This window comes from Platalea leucorodia (assembly GCF_965183815.1).
Source record: "Platalea leucorodia genome assembly, chromosome: W".
NCBI classification, from domain to species: Eukaryota; Metazoa; Chordata; class Aves; order Pelecaniformes; family Threskiornithidae; genus Platalea; species Platalea leucorodia.
Genome location: NC_138859.1, coordinates 477393 through 496000, shown reverse-complemented (window position 1 = coordinate 496000; position 18608 = coordinate 477393). Strand labels below are relative to the sequence as shown.

At 45.4% G+C, this 18608-nt stretch overlaps 2 protein-coding genes across 3 annotated transcripts in view; one reads left to right on the top strand and one right to left on the bottom strand.

Moving 5' to 3' along the window:
• The window catches only part of LOC309601697 (germ cell-less protein-like 1), a 20566-nt gene extending 7502 nt beyond the window's left edge, over window positions 1-13064 (top strand). The window contains exons 10-14 of the mRNA XM_082334864.1: window positions 4254-4503; window positions 9180-9255; window positions 10129-10274; window positions 10483-10570; window positions 11694-13064. Coding sequence (XP_082190990.1) covers window positions 4254-4503; window positions 9180-9255; window positions 10129-10274; window positions 10483-10570; window positions 11694-11822 — 689 coding nt within the window. The 3' untranslated portion in view covers window positions 11823-13064. The remainder of the gene's footprint in view (window positions 1-4253; window positions 4504-9179; window positions 9256-10128; window positions 10275-10482; window positions 10571-11693) is intronic.
• Window positions 13065-13674: 610 nt separating this feature from the next.
• LOC309601860 (hexokinase-2) overlaps window positions 13675-18608 on the bottom strand; it is a 30796-nt gene continuing 25862 nt past the window's right edge. The window contains exon 18 of one of the 2 annotated variants that reach the window (XM_082335069.1): window positions 13675-18202. In XM_082335069.1, coding sequence (XP_082191195.1) covers window positions 18058-18202 — 145 coding nt within the window. In that variant the 3' untranslated portion in view covers window positions 13675-18057. The remainder of the gene's footprint in view (window positions 18203-18608) is intronic. The other variant, XM_082335070.1, reaches the window with a different exon arrangement.

Genomic DNA, 18608 nt, shown 5'->3' with positions numbered 1-18608 from the left:
CACATGTTTATCTCCGACATCTGAATTATGGCTGAAGATTCAGCAGAAGTTGAATATTAAATTTCCATGCATAAAAGTCTTAAAAGACACACACCTAGGTGTGTGAAGCATTTTGTTGATCAGTCAGTTTATCAAAATACTCTGTAACCAATACGTAGTACGTTATCAGTGTTTAAGTGGCCCCAGAGCCCCAGAGATGCAAAAAAACTTTTCCTTTTGGAAGAGAAAACTTGCTGGGACTCAACTGTTTTCTAGCCATTATCTTTCTAAAAAGAGCTGGGTAGATTTGATAGGATTTGGAATAATACCTGAAAAAGGAAAACCAAAAGCCCAAGATGCTGTGAACTCTTTGCCCATCTTCAAAGGCAAGTGTTACTTACCAACAGATACTTAGGATGTTTTTGGAGGAGATAGGATATTTACGTGTTCCTCTCTTGTCCTTTTATTTGTATTTTGACTTGTATAAAATACATCCTCTTTCTAAGTCCTGGTGCTTTTTGAAGCCCATGGAGTGAGATGCCATTTAATGTTGTTATAGATTACTGCTATTAACATCACGTTATCACTGAAAAATAAAAAGCCCCATTCTCATCTTGCTGCTGAAGTCCGCGTTCACAGATAGGCTTTGTTCTTGGAAGCTGTGTAAAGCTGGCTGCTGACAGATGAATAAGACTGGAAATGAGTTATCAAGTTGGGCTCTCACTTGAAAATGTTTTTCCACTGTCATTCATATCTTTTATCATGTGAAACACCTGCCCCTCCTTCTTTTTCCTTTTTTTTTAATTCATTTTTATTTTTCCCCTCCCCAGAGTTAGTTGTGCTCCTTGTAACAGTGTTTGGACTTCTCATGCTCTGCCTTTGAATTTGGCTCCTGGTATCCTTGCCCCGTATTTCACTCTATTGAGTGTTCCCTTCTCGTAGTTGAATCTTAGCATTGAATTTTGCATTTTTAACTCTGACAGTTCTTTTTCCCCCCAGCTCTCATGTACACAGCTCTGATTTTTTTTTTTTTTTTTTAATCTGTCCACAGTATAACTGTCCGTTCATCTGTGTCTCTGTGATGTCCATGTGTAGGTGTAATTCCAAATGTCAATTAAGGCTGCTTTTATTGAGCTGTTTATCACTCTTATTTGTAACTTCTCGACAACTGTGTTCTTGTCATCTGTCCGTACTTGTAGCCTTGGGGTTCGCTTTGGACTCTTGCCATATGTAAATATTTAACCCGTCTTTGAGTTTCACTGCTGTCTTCCTCTAAAATTAAAATTATTTTTTCATCTCTCATTGGCTTTTCCCTTCATGCCGCGATAGATGTCAAGAGAATGATGATATAATGCCAAAACAGACTTGTCGGGATATTTCTGAAAAGAAAAACTTTCCTGATTTTCCGGAATCAGGCCTGCCAGCCTGATCAAATTGTGAGATGCTTTAAAAACACTTTCCTTGCCATTAAGATGACGTAGTGAGCATCGCTTTACTCAGTTTGCCTTTCTTGTACTGCTGTATCCTGTCTCTGCCAGAAATAATGGTTTGGTTGCTCTTTGTAGCTGAATGTCTGAATAACCTCGAGCACCTCTTTCTCGCACTTCGAAACGCGTGAAGAACGCAGCTCCCAAAGCTGAATTATGACTTTCTGATGGGGGTACCTGTGGGGAGCGGGTAGGGTCCTTTCCTCACTAGAAATCCGTCAGTCTTGGGTGAAAGCGAACGATTACTGCTTAACTGTACTGGCTTTCGCCGCTCCCAGTTCTGGTTTAAATGAATACCTTAATAGATGGAGAAGAGGCTGTTTTCCGCGCCGGTTCTGACAACGTAGAATGCGAAGGAACTCGGCTGTCCTGCGCTCAAAACGTCTGTTTAAAAGTGTTCTTCCAACAGCAGGTGGAGGCAGTGCATTGTGGACTGGCGCATCCAGCCGAGGTGCAGTGTAGGTGAACGGTTTGGTCGGTTATGTCCAGTAGATGGGGCAGTTTTTGACCTTGAGCAAGTGATAAAATTTTATATTATGCATAAAAATCCCGGAAGAACAGATCTGATCTTTGATCTGTGATATTTTATATGCTTAAGTGATTTATAAAGTAAATATAATCCATCTCACTTAAGACTGATGCTGGTACAGATTATAATCAAAGTGCAAAGGCATCTTCATTCTGTAATAAAAAATAAGATAACTTTGGGTCAATGTCCCTTTCGATCCCTAATTTAATTATGACACAGAGAACTGTGGATTATTTCCTTGTGAAGTGGCTTTGTCAGCATGTGAATAAGATGGTGCAAACCAGAATTTTGCCAGTACTGCCCTTGACTTTCTTCTCTTAATGTTGCTGCTGTTATCACTTACCAGAATGTGACGGGCAGCCTTTTCTGGGTGTTCTTCAGTGGATAAATTTTGTGTCTATACTCAAACCCAGAAGCCCTCTATCTATGTACGTCAGAGGAAGAATGTTTCTTAAATTGTTACAAGATTAATTGCAACTTTGAGGGTGCTTTGCTTGTGCTTATTGAAAAAGAACGTGTAACTTTCGCATAGTTCACAAGGTATTAGAGAGCAAAATGTTTACTTGTTTGTAGTTAAACAGTTCATAAGCTGTGATAAACGCTGAAATAGGCTCGGTTGCTTTGTAGTCGTACAGTGGGAAGGGTGGTGTGATGACTGAGCGTGTGGTTAGTGCAGGAAGAGTATCTGATGCTTACCCTCTACCACTGGTTATTAATTTAAAAAAGAAGAAAAAAGCTTGAATTCCAAGAGAACTGGGAGAGCAGGGAGGGAAGAAGAGCATAATGTGGAGACCTCTACAAGTGTAATGAAGTGCTGTTAGAGTTTACTACTTGATAGCCCTCGTAGTCTGGTGCTATCAGTTTGTAGCCAAAAGCTGCGTTAAGATTGGGAACTTTTACTTCTCATTTTAAAGGAGGCTTAGATAAACATGGGTGGTGCACTTTCAAACAGATTACTGGCTGTCAGCATCCAGTATTTGAGGCGATTGCATCGTACTTGCAAGAGTCTATAAACCTAGAAATTGCTGGGTAGTTTGTATTGTAGTGTAAGCCTCTTCGATTATTCTAGATGAAATTGTTCTCAGGGAGGTAAAGAAGGCGATCCTGCTGAATAATTGAAAGAAATGGTGTAATTATTTTTTTTTTTAATACCCTGTATGTGTGTAGGACCTGCAGGAGAAAACTGAAACACTGTATTAGGAGTTCACAACAGACTCTGGTCTTGTTTGCGTAGAAAAGACGTAAGAGACAGAAATACACAATGTGTCTGTCTGTAAGCAAAGTGTTTGTTGTTCTGTTTTACCTGGTCACTTCCGAACACTTCCTAAACAGTATTTTCCCTCTTAATGTTTACAAATTAACAGATGAACTACAGTTGCAATATGGCATATGAAATAGATATGTAGATGTACAAAAATAGAGAAAATGCTCTATCTCCTGATTTTTTTTTTTTTTCCTTCTAGCACATCCATTCTCTGTTCCTTACCTGTGTAGTTTTCCTTATATCATTTTTATGCTTTCTGTTGTACTTTGGTTAATTCCCATTTTGGTCCTGTCGCAGTCTGAATCTTAACTCTAGAGTTAGTAGGGCAAGGGCTGGTTTTAATTTTTGCATCTGGGACTTCTAAGGCGATCTCAGCACTATGATCTCCCTTCTCCCTATCATCTTCATCAACTACCTGTTTTGTTTTCGTGGTAACAGTGGTTCTCACTGTTGCCATCATCCCAGTCCGTTCCTCCCTAGAGTTTGTTCTCGTACGTGACCTTGCATACTTGCCCCTGTTCGTTATCTTGACTAAGAGGAACTTACATACTGTGCTTTTCGGTGTCTCTGATCCCTTCTGTGTAACTGAGTTACAAGCAATTAGGTTTTGTTCTGTTCTAGTTGCGACTGTTGAATTAATACAGCCGACAAAATCTTTATGGTGTTCTCAGAGGAAGACGTGATTTATGTTTATTCCTGGTAGGGGACAATTTCTGTTTGTTTTTACTATATGTGTGATAAGTCACTGTTTCCTTTATCCTTTGATTCTGTTTCGTTCTTGTTTAACTTGTGTAGAATTCTGTTGGGGATTCAGAAAGCAGCATCTTCTCCCAAGAGCTTGTTAACGAGCTCCTTGGCTTCACAGAACTTTGTGTGCCGAGAAAATGTGTTGAGTTGCATCACTTCTGGCAATCACGAATGCTTGATAAGATGAATATAGGCGTGAGTTACTTAGTTGTTGATTTTTATCTGTACCGCTTCTTCTGTAGTTAAGGCCTGGAGATGAATAACACAAGTGCGTTATCAGGTGGTGGGTTTGCACAGGCCATGCAGTTAATAAGTGTAACCTTATTATTTCAATGTAACTTTATTTCTATTTTTCAAATGTTTATGAACATCCCCATTCCCAGCTCCAAAGACAACACCAAGCTTATTTATTTTTTTTTAATTTTAGAATGGCTGTCCTCTGTTTACAAACAGCAGTGGTTTGCCATGCTCAGAGCAGAACAAGACAATGATATTGGGTAGGTATATTACAGGCTTTCCTTTATTTCTTTCTTAAATTAGAAACCTTCCTCTCATATAAATTCTGACATGATTAACTTTTGGAGTTGACATTAAGAAGAGCGGGGGGAAAGCATACTTCAGTGGTTTTAAACTCTGTTGTTCTCTGTGGAGCCGTCTGTTCCTTGGGCTGGCTCGTCTCCTGTCCTTCAAACAGCAGAACTCTAGAAAACTCCTATAATGGGACCAGAGGTGAACGCTGGGGAGGGGTGCTCTGTGCTTTCTTTTATGTTGGTTAATGCTTCTCACAGGTACTTTGCCTTGAAATATGTGTTGAGGCTGTGGAAGAGTAACTTCTTAGCCTTCCATTTTAAGGACGATTTTAGGAAAAGTACTGCAGATGGAGAAGAAGCCTTTTCTGTCCTGCTTCCTTCCTCCCTGGGCTAGGTGGGCAAGAGGCTGTGGTGCGGTGTAACTAACTGTATTGGTGTAGAAAGCAATTCATTATTTGTTGTTTATGCAGGGATAACTGTGTGCTAACCTTTGTTCCTGCCTCTCCCATCCCAGCCTCCCAGGCAGCGAGCGAGGGCCCAGCACCCAGCAGGGCTTGGCATCCTGTGACCTGTTTGCCTCATTCCCTTCTAATTTCACAGCCTTTCCCCCACCCCGTGTTTGTTTGGTAGCTCTCTTCACTGCCGGCACCTCCAGCTTTTCCCAGGCAGTGCATCCTTCTCCACTGCTGAGACCCTCTTCTCTCCGTAATCCTCCTGCTTTATATCCTGTCTTTTCTCCTTCCCAGACCATGTGCTGCACTGTGTTGGCATTGCATTGCCATTGAGGAAATTCCGTGACGACTGCCACGTTTCTGTGCCCTTTCGAAGATTTGCATGTAGCTGTACTTTGTGTAACTGCTGTCGGTGTGTGTAATGCGTAGCTGGGTTTCTTGAGCCTGTGCCTGCCAAGGGTTGTCAGCGGCGGTGGCTTGGGCAGCGAGACATGTTGATTTATCGTGTGTTACATGTATGTGTGTGATCACAAACGGTTCCCCTTCCTTTTGCTTGCTTTTTGCCACGTTGCATTGAGCCAGGTCCCTTGATCTCTTTCTGAATACCGAAACTGTGGCAAAATGCAACTGGGGGAGTTGTTCCTGCCTTTGTCTTCTCTCCTAGCTCTTGGTGTGCTTTGTGGAGAATAAGCGTCAGGTCAGGAAGCTGCAAAATGTTTGTTACGTTTCAAAAAGCAATAAACCAACTTCTTTATTTTCTTCCATCAGTTCTGTTAGCCCAGCATTTCCCGTTCTGAAGATGAGCATGTTCAATTGCAATGGTAGGCTTAACTCATTCATTGCAATCTGAAAAGCGTAAGAACCACTGTCCTGATTGGAACCAAAGGCCAGGCAGTCTGCGGCAGCGTTCAGCGGTAGAGAGTTACAGATCTCCCCTCTTCCTTTAAAGTGAAGAGTGAGTGTTCTCTTGATGCGCTTCTCTGTAGTTAAGGATTTCCCACCTGGAGGTTTTGGCTGGATCGTTATTGATCGACCAACGACCAATAGACCCGTTCTTAAATACGTACAGTTCTGGTTTGAAACAGCTTATGCTTTAGCCCCAACACCCTGTGGCAGTGGCTTCCGTGGCTTAATTGTGTTTATATAGGAAATATTTCCTTAATTACTTCCTTTTGATGCTGTCATGTAATAGTGTAGAAAATCCCCAAAACTCTGACTTTGGTCTTAAGAAGATCTTTAAGAAGTGGTTCTCTTTGACAGTAGCAGTGCTTTAGGAAGCGGTAGAGGTAAGGTACGTAATTGTGAATCTCACCATTTCAGCTCCTAAAGATTAAGGCTGTGTGGTCACAGCTTGTTCCTGATACTATTGGTTTTTTGGGAAGGCTTTTCTTGTAATGCTGTCATCGGTGTATCTAACAGTAGACGAACGTACATTGTGCATTACCTTCTAGCTCGTTTGGGAACCACAGTTAATATGAAAGTGAGTATTAACGTAGTCATCGAAATTCTGACACAAGATAAGACCGTGTATTTGCTTATTTTTGATGTCTTTTGGTAGCTCACTGTAATGCAGTGAGAGTATTTTAATTGTCAGCCATCAAATATACATGCTTCTGAAAAAGTGAGCGCTCATACAAAACTGCAGTGAAGATGATGGGGATCACACCAGCTTTTAAAATGAGCAACTTTCACGTTCAGCTACAGTGCTGATGATCTCAGTGCCTCTTGGAATGAGCAGAGTGTTTTTCCATGGTTTTCTTGCTTGTTTAGTTTTCTCTTTTGCAGTACAAGATTTTTTCTTTTTTTTTTATGACAGCTAAAACTGAAAATCTCAGGCAGAGGAAGTTTTACTTAGCGGTAGACATCTGTTTGCCCTCATCTCTTCTGGCATTCGTTGCCAAGGTCTCTCATTAACGGCAATGGTAAGAATTGGGTGAGATGTAGTGTTTCTTCTCAATATGTCTTAGCTTCTGACTTCAGTAGTTTACAAACGTAATGGGTCACGGTGGCATCCAGGTTGCTGTTTGTTTAATAGCCGATGATGGACTAATTGTCTTTGAACAGGGTGTTCTCTGGAGGTGGGTGGGAGGGAGACGGGGGGTGTGCGTGCATGCGTGGAGTGCTTCCCTGTGGCTATACGCTGCTTAGTTACAGCGTCGCGATTCCATAGCACGCAGTCTCTGAGACGATAAATGTTATTTGAAGTCTTGAGATGGCTTCTCTGTCTCGTGCTGGCAAGCTGCAGTGCCCCCCTGCAGTGAGCTGCCTGTGGTTCATAGCTCGTGTCTTAGAAGGGAAGGCGTGCAACTGTTCCTCTGTATGAAAGCAAAGATTTTGGACGTGCGACCAACCTGTAGCGGAAAGAAAAGAATTAAGGTTTTATAAGACCATCCTTCTGCCCAGTTCTGCTGTCCTTCCTCTCACACTTACTGCCTGCATCAGTATCTTAACACATTTTTTCCCGTAGAGATAAGGATGCAAACTTAGTAAGCCGAACGAAATGTGAAGTCTGACTCCCAGTGAGCTGAAGTAAGGCTCTATTTTCATATCCCACCTGGTGCATAGCCTAATTGTACCTGCTTATCCTAGGACTGCCAACATGGAAATTACATTGCTTTGAAATGTGTGATGTGGTTTGCTCTTTTGATAACTTTAGAGAGGAGAAGAAAATGTTTCTCTTCTACTTTATGTAGTTTGCATTTAAAAGGACTGAACATTTTATTCACTCTTCAGAATTTGAGAATTTTTTAGTGTAATACGGGAGTTTGTGACTTTGAACTGTAGCTGCTCAAGGTTTACTTGTGCTAAAGTGGATCGCTTTTCTGTTAATTAAACATTTGTTCTGTGGCAGATGCAAGACAGATCTTTCAAGCCCGGGACTGGAATCGTTTCTACTCTAATAGTCTCTTTGGCAGTGTTTAAGAGCGAAATAGAATAACTCGACTGTTCACTAAGCATGTGGTAGGCCAGTGTAAGTGGTTTGAGCTGGAAGTTTTGCATCTTCTGAGGCTGCTCGAGGAATTGAGAGGGGGGAATACTAATGTCTGTCTGAACATTATGTACTAATGTTTGTGAAATTTGTCACTAATTAAACAGAAATAAATCTTTTATCACCATTACTGAATTTAGGTCAGCTACATAACCAGTTCAGCTAGAAGATGTGGAAAAAGCACACGGGAGGTTCTTGGATGAATTTGGTTAGCATGATTAGCTTATTTGCTTAACTTATTCATAAAATACTTAATCTTCCAGGATTGGTTTTTACAGAAACGGGGCAAAAAGCCCACAGACTGGGTTGGTTTGTAACAGCTGTAGCCGCAAGTTCTCGTGGTGTGTGTACAGTAAGAAGAGAACATATGCTGCATTTCTTCTTGCTTACATAGCTTGAAGTATATTGTTTGATATTGTGGGTTTATAATGTAACTTCCGTGTGGGGGTTGCCTTTTATTGTGTTTTCTAATACTCTCTTTAAGCGTTTGTCCTCAGTGTAACTCAAAGACTTTCTGGCAATGGTTGCTTATTTGGTTAATGATGTAATCGTGTCTAAAGTTAAGTGAGTAGCATACCTCTGGAAAACTAGGACTGATTTTACTTACGCTGGCTGTGCAAGATTTTTCTACGTGTTGAAGCGCCAGTGGAAACTGCTGGGTGAAACAAGTTCACGTTGGTATAGGATGACAGAATCGAGAGGCTTGTGGCGCTGTGATCGCTGTGGGTAAACTTTTTTTAGACAAGTTGCATAACCAGCTGCTTGAGAAATCTTTCACAGTGTTTCTGTGGGTGCTTCTTCGCAGCGCTGCTATTCTGCAGAGTCCTGCAGCTGTTCCGAGCAGTACCGCTCACTTACGTTTGTGCCTAGCAAGGCGGACTGCTGCGTTTCAAAAGGACTTAGGTTTTTTAGGAGGATTGCAGAATGTATGTCACTGCAACAGCTGTTATTTTCTGATCTGGAAAGGTTCTTCTGTAAAAGTCCTACCTAACTCAGGTTTCTATTGCAGTTTTGTAGAGTGGTTTGTTCATGGGATAATTTGGGTTGGAAGGGATCCTGGGAGGTCACCTACTCTATAACCTCTGCTCAAAGAAGGGTCGCTTGTGTGGTCAGACCAGTTTACCCAGGTCTGTTCACCTTTCCCACGTTAAAGTACCGTACAAAGCTGTTTAAGTGTCCTTAAAGCTGCCCTTTTTTTGTAGGCCTCAAGAAATAAATAAAGAGGAACTGGAAGGAAACAGCATGAGGTGTGGTCGAAAACTTGCAAAGGATGGTGATGTAAGTATGGCATGTGGCTAAGTCTGTGCATAGCTGACATGTCTTAGACATGTTAGGTATTTTCAAAACACGTAGGTCTTAATTGTCAAACTGCATCAAAAAGATGTAATGGAGATGGTACAGTAAAGAAATGATTTTGTGCTCCCTAGAAGGATGAAAACGCTTGCAGTCTTTGCGATGAATAAGGAATTAGTGTTTAATTGTGCTCTTGCACTGCAAGCAAGCCCATGCTTGGAAAAACTTTTAGTGTGTGAAAGGAGGGAATGTAGCCATGACGTATCGTTTGAGACTTGTAAAATATACGCAGTTAAAATATAGCTCTGATCACTGAGGTCTTTTTCTTTTTAACTGGAAGAGGGAGCTTTCTAGATAAAATGTGTAATAGCCCCAGCCAGACCCGCCGTGTGTCCGTATACGGATATGTGTCTCTAGGTAGCGGGGCTTGTGAAAAAACAGGAGACATGAATTTTTTTTCCCACTGAAGTCGCTCAACATAAGGATGTTGTACTCCAAGGAGTGCTTTAAGCATGAATGAGATGTGTAATTAAGTGCTACTCAGAAATACAGCACCAGTTACCAGAATGCAGAAGTCATTTTAGATCCACTCGTGTTAAATGTAGTTTTGTATGTTTGGAAGGCAGCGCGTCCCATGTAGTCACCTGTCTGCAAAGGCTGGCCGCCAAAGTGAGTGGTTGCCTACCAAGATGTCTTACGCTTCAAATGGGTGCTGGCAAGGATCCTTGAATCCACCATACGTCTCTGTAGCCGAGAATCCCATTCCCAGGATTGATTTGTTGGAGAAGTGGCACTTACCGTTCGTGTTGTAGCCAACACTCAGACTGCTTTGTTTGTTTTTTACCTTACGTTCTTCAGTACTGCTGGCGGTGGACTGGGTTCAACTTTGGCTTTGACCTTCTTGTTACTTACACAAATCGCTACATCATTTTCAAACGGAATACGCTGAACCAGCCATGCAGTGGATCAGTCAGTCTGCAGCCTCGGCGAAACATAGCCTTCAGGTAAACAACAACCAAGAAGGCAGACCCTGTGGTGTATGCTAAAATGTCGTACCGTAACTAAGTCTTTCCTTTATGCTTGCATTAAATTTTGTTGCCACCAAGTTAGTTATGTTTGAAAATATTATTCTGTCTCCTTGGGAGAAACTCTTTGTGCTGGAAAAACTAAGTTATGGGAGACTAAGTAATTTAATTGCTGTTATATCCCTAGGTTACGTCTAGCCTCTTTTGATAGCAGTGGGAAAATTATTTGCAGTAGAACAACAGGATATCAGATCCTAACCCTTGAGAAGGACCAGGTACGTTGTGGATTTTTGAGCTGTTGAACTTGAGCTGTGGAGTCCAACGCATGAAAAAAATGCTGAGAAGTCAGCAATGCTTTTGAAGAGGAGTTGTTCTTCTTGTTGTCATTGCTTGTGTGGAATTTCAAGTGTTCCTTTTAGAGGTAGCGGAAGATGAAGCCAATTTGTGAAGTGTAACTCCAGTAGGATAGGTGGATTTCCTTCGTGTTGGTAGTAGCGACGTTAGTTCCCATGGTGCTGCTGCAGCTGTCCGCTGTTAGCGTAGTGTCCTGCGGGACAGCTGCTTGCTTTCCCAGACTTCCGACACCGGTGAGATTACCCTTCTGAATAACATGTCCGTCAGGCTCCTGCTTATTTAGAGGCCAGTTTGGAGTGAGTTTGAACACTCCCTTGTATTGTAAGCTGAAGAATTAAAAGGACGTCTGCATACTGTTCAAGGGTGGTATTTATCACTCTGCTAAAAAAATAAATAAAAGCCTCAGAGAGGAGTGGAGTTTTCTGAAGAGAATGTGCCCATTTCCACCCATCTGTGACAGGGGAATTTAGTAAGGAATGTGGAAGACTCGATCATCAAGTTTCTTAAATTGTAATCAGCAGTGATAGGTAGACGATGAGTACGTAGAAAACTTTTTCTCGTACCAGCCGTCCTTACTGTAGGATAAAGTTTTACTTTCACTACCCCAAAACCAGTTCCTAGAGTAAAACCGGAAAATTCCTACCAACAAACAGTAATTGCTTTAAAGTATAGACTGTTATGGATTGCCTGGCCGGTTAAATCTCCTGAAACTGGTCATGGTAGAAAAGTCTCCCTTTCTCTCCAGCGTGCTTGAAGGTCAAGTTTGCTCAGCCGTTTCTTACGGTTCTGTGATCTTTGATGCAGAAGGTTGGCAGCACTGGGTCAAAGGGTTATAAGCATTTTGAGTGTTTTATCATGTTACTATTATAAAACATCTGCTTAAGGTGAATTCCTGTCTGGGGGGGGTGTTTATCTTCTGCTTTTTAATACATAGCAATGAAAACGTATGGAACGCCTGTTAGTATCCATCTTGTCTGCTCTCTGATGTACTTTGCTCCAACGGCATCGCTTACTGTGCAGCTGTCCGCTGTGTTTGCTTTACAGGAGCAGGTGGTAATGAACCTGGACAGTAGGCTCCTGATCTTCCCACTCTATATCTGCTGCAACTTCTTGTACACCTCGCCAGAGAAGAAGACTGACAGCGAGGCACTGCTAGATAATTCGGAAACCTGAGACCTCTTCAGTGGAATATAGTAGCACTTCTGTAACTCTGTATGCCTGCTTTAAGTGAAATGCCCTGCTGACGCACAGAGCTTTGACAACAAAAAAGGCCTTACACTGTAGCAAATATATATATGGCCTTAGTATACTCCTATGCATATCTGAAGAGAATATCAGAAATTAGATAGGCCAAAACTAGTTATCCCATACTTTTTTTTATTTCTGTTCTGCATCTTCAGACAGCAGCCATTCCGTGTTTGAGAAATGTTACTCTCTTATGTTTTCTGGGCGAAAACTGAGCCAAATTGGAAATAGGGAGTTTGTGTGAATGACATCTTACAAACTTACCTGTCAGGTTCTGAGCACGCATTGTAGGACGCGTGTGTTTTGTTAGTGTGGTTTGGGGTTTTTTTTAATAACTGATCTGTAAGTACCAGATCCGTATTCTGCTTACTTTTGTGGCCCTTTTCCATTAGGGCCAAATACATCTGTGTAAATGTTGCCTGTCGACTTTTGTTAGTTATTTAACTGTACAGACGCCCAAACCTGCTTGTTTTTAAGCCTTTATTGCATCTCATACACGTACATTTCTTTCTTGTTCTTGGGCTTTTTTAACATTGCAGAAAATATTTATCTTTTTTTTAGCACGTGAATTTGCTCATAAGGATGCTCGTAAGTGAATTATTTTTTTCCACGTACTGAAAATACTCTAATGTACTAACCGTCATTTGAGTCTGTTATACAGCAGCGGCTTTCAGCTAGGACTCTACTGAATGCTTACTATACTCACATGAACCAAATACCAGTTTTTAAACATTGTTTTTTGTGACTTGTTTTAGCTGTTACATCGGGAATATATCCCCTTTTAGCTCAGGAACTTGTGACCTTTGAGTGCCTTTTGAGTTGTATGTGTTAACACAAACTTCCCATCAGTTAAGCAAGGTCACAGGATCCAAAGTAAGAGCTGGGAACAAGGGATTCCTTTTCAGTTGGTTTGAGGAATGAGTCGAGTGCAAGAGGTACACCGCATTCATTCTTTGTGTCTGTTGGGTTTTACGTTTGTCTGTTGCAATTTTGAATTCTTACCACAGATTTTTTGGATTCAAAGTGGGAATTTTGCCTCTTTAGTAGCCTATTTTTTTAACGTTGTCAGAAAAGTATAAAACCATTTGTACTTTATAACAAGGATGAAAATGCGTTAGGCAAGATGGAAAAACATGGCAACTTGTCAATAAATGGTTTCCAGTGGAATACTCGCCAGCGTCTCTCCTTTTCTGCCGTGAATAGCTTTTTCTGCACCTCTGTTAGCCTTGCGTCGTGTCATGCTTCTTTGGAAGCAGAAAGCAGAAGCGTTTTAAGGCGTTCATCTGCTACAGCATCGAAGTTGGTATTTAGATACTTAAGCAAGCAGTTTTTCTTTTTTTCACTAGAAGTACCAAGACTTTAGAACTGTCGTTGATTAAAGTGGACAGAAATACAGGCCGCTTGTTAATGGCGGAAGAGAACAGGTACATGAAAATACCTGGGGTTTATGTAATGCCAGGGTTGAAATCTAAGCTTCGGTGGTGGGTTGAGCTGCCGCAGGGCTCCCGCTTCGTGCCGAGGGCTGAGCACCTCCCGTTCGGGTCCGGACCCTGCTCTGCCCTTGCCCCCGCTGGCTCCCAGGGCCGCCCCCAGCCCCTGCTCGCCCCGGACAAGCCACTGCTGTGTGCAAACGCCACCCTGCAGCTGGTGAGGATGTGGGATGTGCAGCAAGCGCTGGCATGAAACTCATCTTGATTTTTTTTTTTTTTTTTTTTTTCCCCCCAGACGTTAACGACGCCTTCCCTTGATCTATGGGTGTCCTGGCCCTGCCTGTGCCCTCCCTCGCCCTCCTGGTTGTGGAGGGACTGTCAGTGCCAAGAGCTCCCTTCCCAGCTTCGGCCCTTCCTCCCAGGGGCCAGGATCGGGGATTCGGGATGGGGCTGGTGGTGCGGGTGCCCTTCCTAAGGGATGGCTAAGGAGGAGCACAGAGACCCAAACACATCACAACTTACCCCAGAAAATGGGTGGTTGGTTTTTTTTCTCTCTTTTATTTGTCGCTGACCAGGAGCAGCAATCGCGGCAAAGGGGAGCTGAGAAGCACACTACCACACTCGGGAAAACGGTACGAAAAGTACAAAAATAAGGAGGCCGGTATATAATATAATCGCAGTCAATTACTAAAAATAAATACTGTAAACACAAAACAACAACATCAGGTGAATCTACAGTCACTCATTCCTGCTAGCAGCTGAACAGTCTTTGGCTTTATTGAACTCCCCCTGCCCCGCGCGGAGCCAACGCCCCCATCAAGATGCATTTTCTTTGCTTCAGGGCAGAAGGACTCCAGGCTCGGGGTAAATAACTTGACTCCCTCTGACTCCCGGCTACCTCGGCACCAGGAGTCGCCTCTTTTGCCTCAGCGACCGCTCTTCTGCCAGAGCAAGCAAAACGATCTGTGGAAAGCCGGTGTTTTCCCCTCTGTCTGCGGGAGCGGAGGGGATTGCGGCGAGGTGGGGGCCCAGGTTATTTGGTTGCTGGTTTGCACCTGGCCGCCCGTTGGGTGGGGACTTGCGGGTTTTGTCACTGTTTTACACGGGTCCCTCCCGCGCCCTGGACCTTTTCACTCTCGTGTCTCTGGATTGCCCGATGAGGGCCGGGGCGGCTCGGGGGCCCCACGCTCCCGCGGGTCAGGCTGCCCCTGAGCCGCCTCCAGGCCGGAGATCTGCGCGTCTCGGGCTCCCCGCGCACCTCGGGTGACCGAATATGACGCTGCGTCCCACGCGGCCTTTGCCTCCAAGAAGGAAAGAGGCAATTTCCTCTTGCAAGGCTCAATAATTTGCTGCTCGTATAGATATATATCTATTTAAAAAAAGCAGGAACAATAAAATCCTGTCCAAAGTGCCAAGGAGGAGTGAATTGCCAGGGAGGAAAGGTCAGTGTCTGCAGCGCAGCAGCTGACAGCAAAGACCCTGTTCTGCTGTTGGCGTGGCCGGAGAACGTGCCGGCACGACACCGGGAGCGCAAAGAAAATGCATCCTAATGGGAACAACCAAGCAAAACAAAAGCCGTCCTCAACCCGCAAAGCAGTGCTGCTTCCCGGAGGAAAGAGGCAGAGGGAGCAAGTCGGGGGCTCGGTCTGTGTCTCTCCCTACGTGTAACAGGTTTGATCTTCCCTTCATACCAATAGTCACCATTTAATCTCCCCTTCCTCGTTTTAAACACGTTCACCTAACACCCTGTGGCGACGTTCTGGTGCGAGGTTACAGTCCCACTGAAGTCCCAGTCGGAGTGTACAGCGAACATCTCTGGTGCTCATCCCCTTTGAGGCAAAAAGGAGCACAAACTTCTCCCAGGGTTTAATAAAAACCTTTCTTAGGGCCAAGGGCGTACCTGCGGTCACGGGTTAGCGCGGGTAACGCTTCCAGTACCGCTTTTTAACGGGGAGCGTTTCAGACCCTGCTTTGTTCCGAGTCAAAGCAAAGGGCAAGGAAAAGCTTTCGGGCTGTCCGGGCGCCTCGCGGATGCCCGGGCGGGCGTCCCTCCGACCGAGGCAGCCGGAATCCCCCCCGACCGCGCAGAGTTCCCATCCCTGCCCTCGAGCGTCGGTGCGTGGCTCCCTCGCGTTGCCCCCCCAGACCGGGGGCTGCGGGCCAGACCGACGGCCGCCGCCGCGCCAGCCAGCTCCTGCTGCCTCGCCGTCCCCTGCTCGGGAGCGGAGAACGCCGAGCTCCGGGCTCGCCCTTCCCGCCGCCGCCGAGCCGCAGCCCGGCCTCTGCCGCACAGAGGCACGGGGAGCGAGGTCCCCCAGCGTCCCAATCTTTCCCGCTCTCCCCCCAAAACTACACTTGTACAGAATTTAGCTCGCTAACTGATGAAAACGCTACGTATTTCAAAAGGGGTACAGCTGGACAAGAGCTTAAAAATACAGCCACTAATGCAACCTTCTGCACGGTGCAGCAGGTAAAAACGTTCCTGGTTTGGTTTTTCTGCAGGCAAAATGCCGGTCTTCTCGGGAAAGAATCACACACAACTGCTTGGTGCCAGAGTAGAGGATTTCTGTGTCATCTCTCAAAAATTTATTTAGCATCTTCTAAAATTTCCACTAAACTTGGTTTCTTACATCATTTCTATACACAGTCAGATTTTACTTGTTATAATTGTCTTGAGGCTTATAAAAAAATAAGCATTTTAAATGCCCAAAGAATAATTTTGCTTTAAAATTGTGCTATTGAGCTTGACCCCCAACATAGAAGAGAGACTTTTGGTAATGAGGTTCCCCCAAGCCGTATAAAAATATACACAAAAATAGACAAAAACTCTATCCTCCGAACTGAAGGTCTGTTTGTGGGAATTATTGATGATTATTGTGTTTGTACACCACTATAATTTCATTATCTTCCGCTAAATATTTACAGAAACATACCCGCCCCCGTCTGCGTGCCTCTGCTCGCTCGGGCAGAGAACCGCAGCCTTTAGTTCACCGGAGCCTTCTCTGTCGGCAAAAATGAATCGCCGCCTTTCCCCGTGGCACACGGAGCGATGCCACGGGCGCACGGAGCGATGCCACGGGCGCACGCGTCCCCGGCAGCGCTCGCGGGCGGCCCTGAGGGCGCCGGATGGCAACGAGGCGACACCGCTTACTGCCGCCAACCCCATCGAAGGGGTTGAGGTTGCCCTTGCCGGCGCCTCGCTGTGAGCCCGCCCGTGCCCGTGCCGAGCGTCCGTCGGTCCGGGACGGCGGCGTGAGGGCTACGGGCTGGGACGCGGGGCCCTGCGGAGCCCGGGGCCGCTTCGCCACGCGCTGCGATGGGATGGGAAGGGACGGGACCTTCCGGAGCGCAGCGGGCGGGGGGCGAAATGAAGGCTCTCCTTAGGGGACAGCCAGCCTGCTGCGGCAAGCTTCACCGCAGCGCCCCGCCGCTCCCCGTGCGCCGCATCCCCGCCCTGCCGGCCTCCCTTTTGTTCTGGTGACAAACTCAGAAGGCCCAAACCTCTTGTACAACCATCCTCAGGAATTTGGGTCTCTCTCTCCAGTCTACCCCAAGAAAATTTTAAATTAAAAAAATAACACAAGAAAAAAAAAGAAAATAAGCACTCTGTACCACTCTTAGAGGACATTAAAAGGTGAAGTCAAACCAAATCAATATAACCCCACCGAAACTATGTACATTAAAAGACCTAAGATCTCCCGAAACATAAATATACAGTGTATAAATCCAGGTGTCACCTAAAAGACTGAAGACGCAGAACTATTTCACAGACAAAAAGCAAACCAAGCTCACCACGCCGAGCGCAGACGCACGGCCACGCCACTCGGGGCGCGCATTTGCAGGGAAGAGACCGGCCCGGCTGGGCGGTGGCTCCTCGCAGCCGCGGATGCGCCGGGGAAGGGTGCCAGTGGTTTCCAGGGGGTGTAACACAACCCTACGTACACGCCACGTGCCTACGCTCTATTTAGGGTGCGGGTGAGAGGTCGGGAAATGGGATTAGACCCTGAGTCCCCAATTATTTCCAGGCACGTGCTCTGCTGGAGCAGTTAAAGGGGCGCCTCCAACGTGGCTCCAGCAGGTTCTTTAATATTGCTCACCAACAGAGATACCTGGTATCTCCCAGTGCAGACTCGGAACGCGCCGGCTGAAGCTCTGCACCCTGTGCTTTAAGAGTTACCATGACTTTCATGGAAATAACACAGCCTTGATCAGGGTAAAAGCCTAACGGAGGTCTTTAGCCCAATCTTAAAGAGGTTTGCTTTCTACAGCACGGACACGCTACGGCTACGACATAAATAAATAGGTACCGGTTACCGTAAAGTGACGATGCAGTGTCTTAATTATTCTAGCATTATCCTGTCTGCTGTTAGGGAAGACGTGAGAGCGGCTAGGAGACGTGGGGAGGAGAGCTGGTGTTTGACGTCGGCTGCAAGCGGAACAGGTCCAGCTCTAACTGGAAATGTAGGTAGACAGCCAAAAGACACTTTTAGCTTTACTTGATACGCGGTTTTATAGCAAGCAATAAAACTCCTAAGACAACTCTTTACACAAAGCACACAGCATCTCCAGTCCCACTCGCTGGTGGCATCTCAAGAGAACAAGTAAAGCTAAGAGTCTGCTTGCACGGGGAGGCCGTGTGTGTGTGTGTGTGTGTGTGTGTGCAGGGAGGGGGGACGGGGCGGGGAAACGTCCTGTGTTGCTGAAACCAAGCTCTTCGGCAAACCTCCTTCCTCCTACCGCTGGCCGGCCTCCCGGATCCGGCAGGCCACCGCCGTGATGAGCGCCGCGCCCTTGCCGCTGCCGTCTTCCGACTGGAGGAAGGTCACTTCGCACTTTGGAGACAACTGCTTCACGGTTTCGCGCATGACGGTGGAGAAGCTGCGGGGCACAGGGGAGGAAGGAAGAGACGCGGGTTTACCTTCCCTTGGGCCGAAGGTGCCGGCCACCGCGGCTGCCTTCAGGGGCACCTCAGGCAGCGCCACAGAGGAGAAAGGTGGATGGAGAGAAAGCTGCCAGGGAGGGGACGCTGGAAAGCGTAAGCCTCCACGCTTCAGCCCAAATTCACAGTTAGCACAACACGTTCTCCCTCCTCTCCTCTAATCTAATCTAATCTAATCTAATCTAATCTAATCTAATCTAAATCTAGCCCCTTCTCTAGTCCCACCAAGCCCAGAGAGCACTAATAAACCTTAATAGCCCTGACCAGCCTCACCTGGGGGGATCTTCAGAGTCCTCTCTCTACCCACGGGCCCCCGAGCCCTATTTAAGCCCAGCTCTGTGCCTT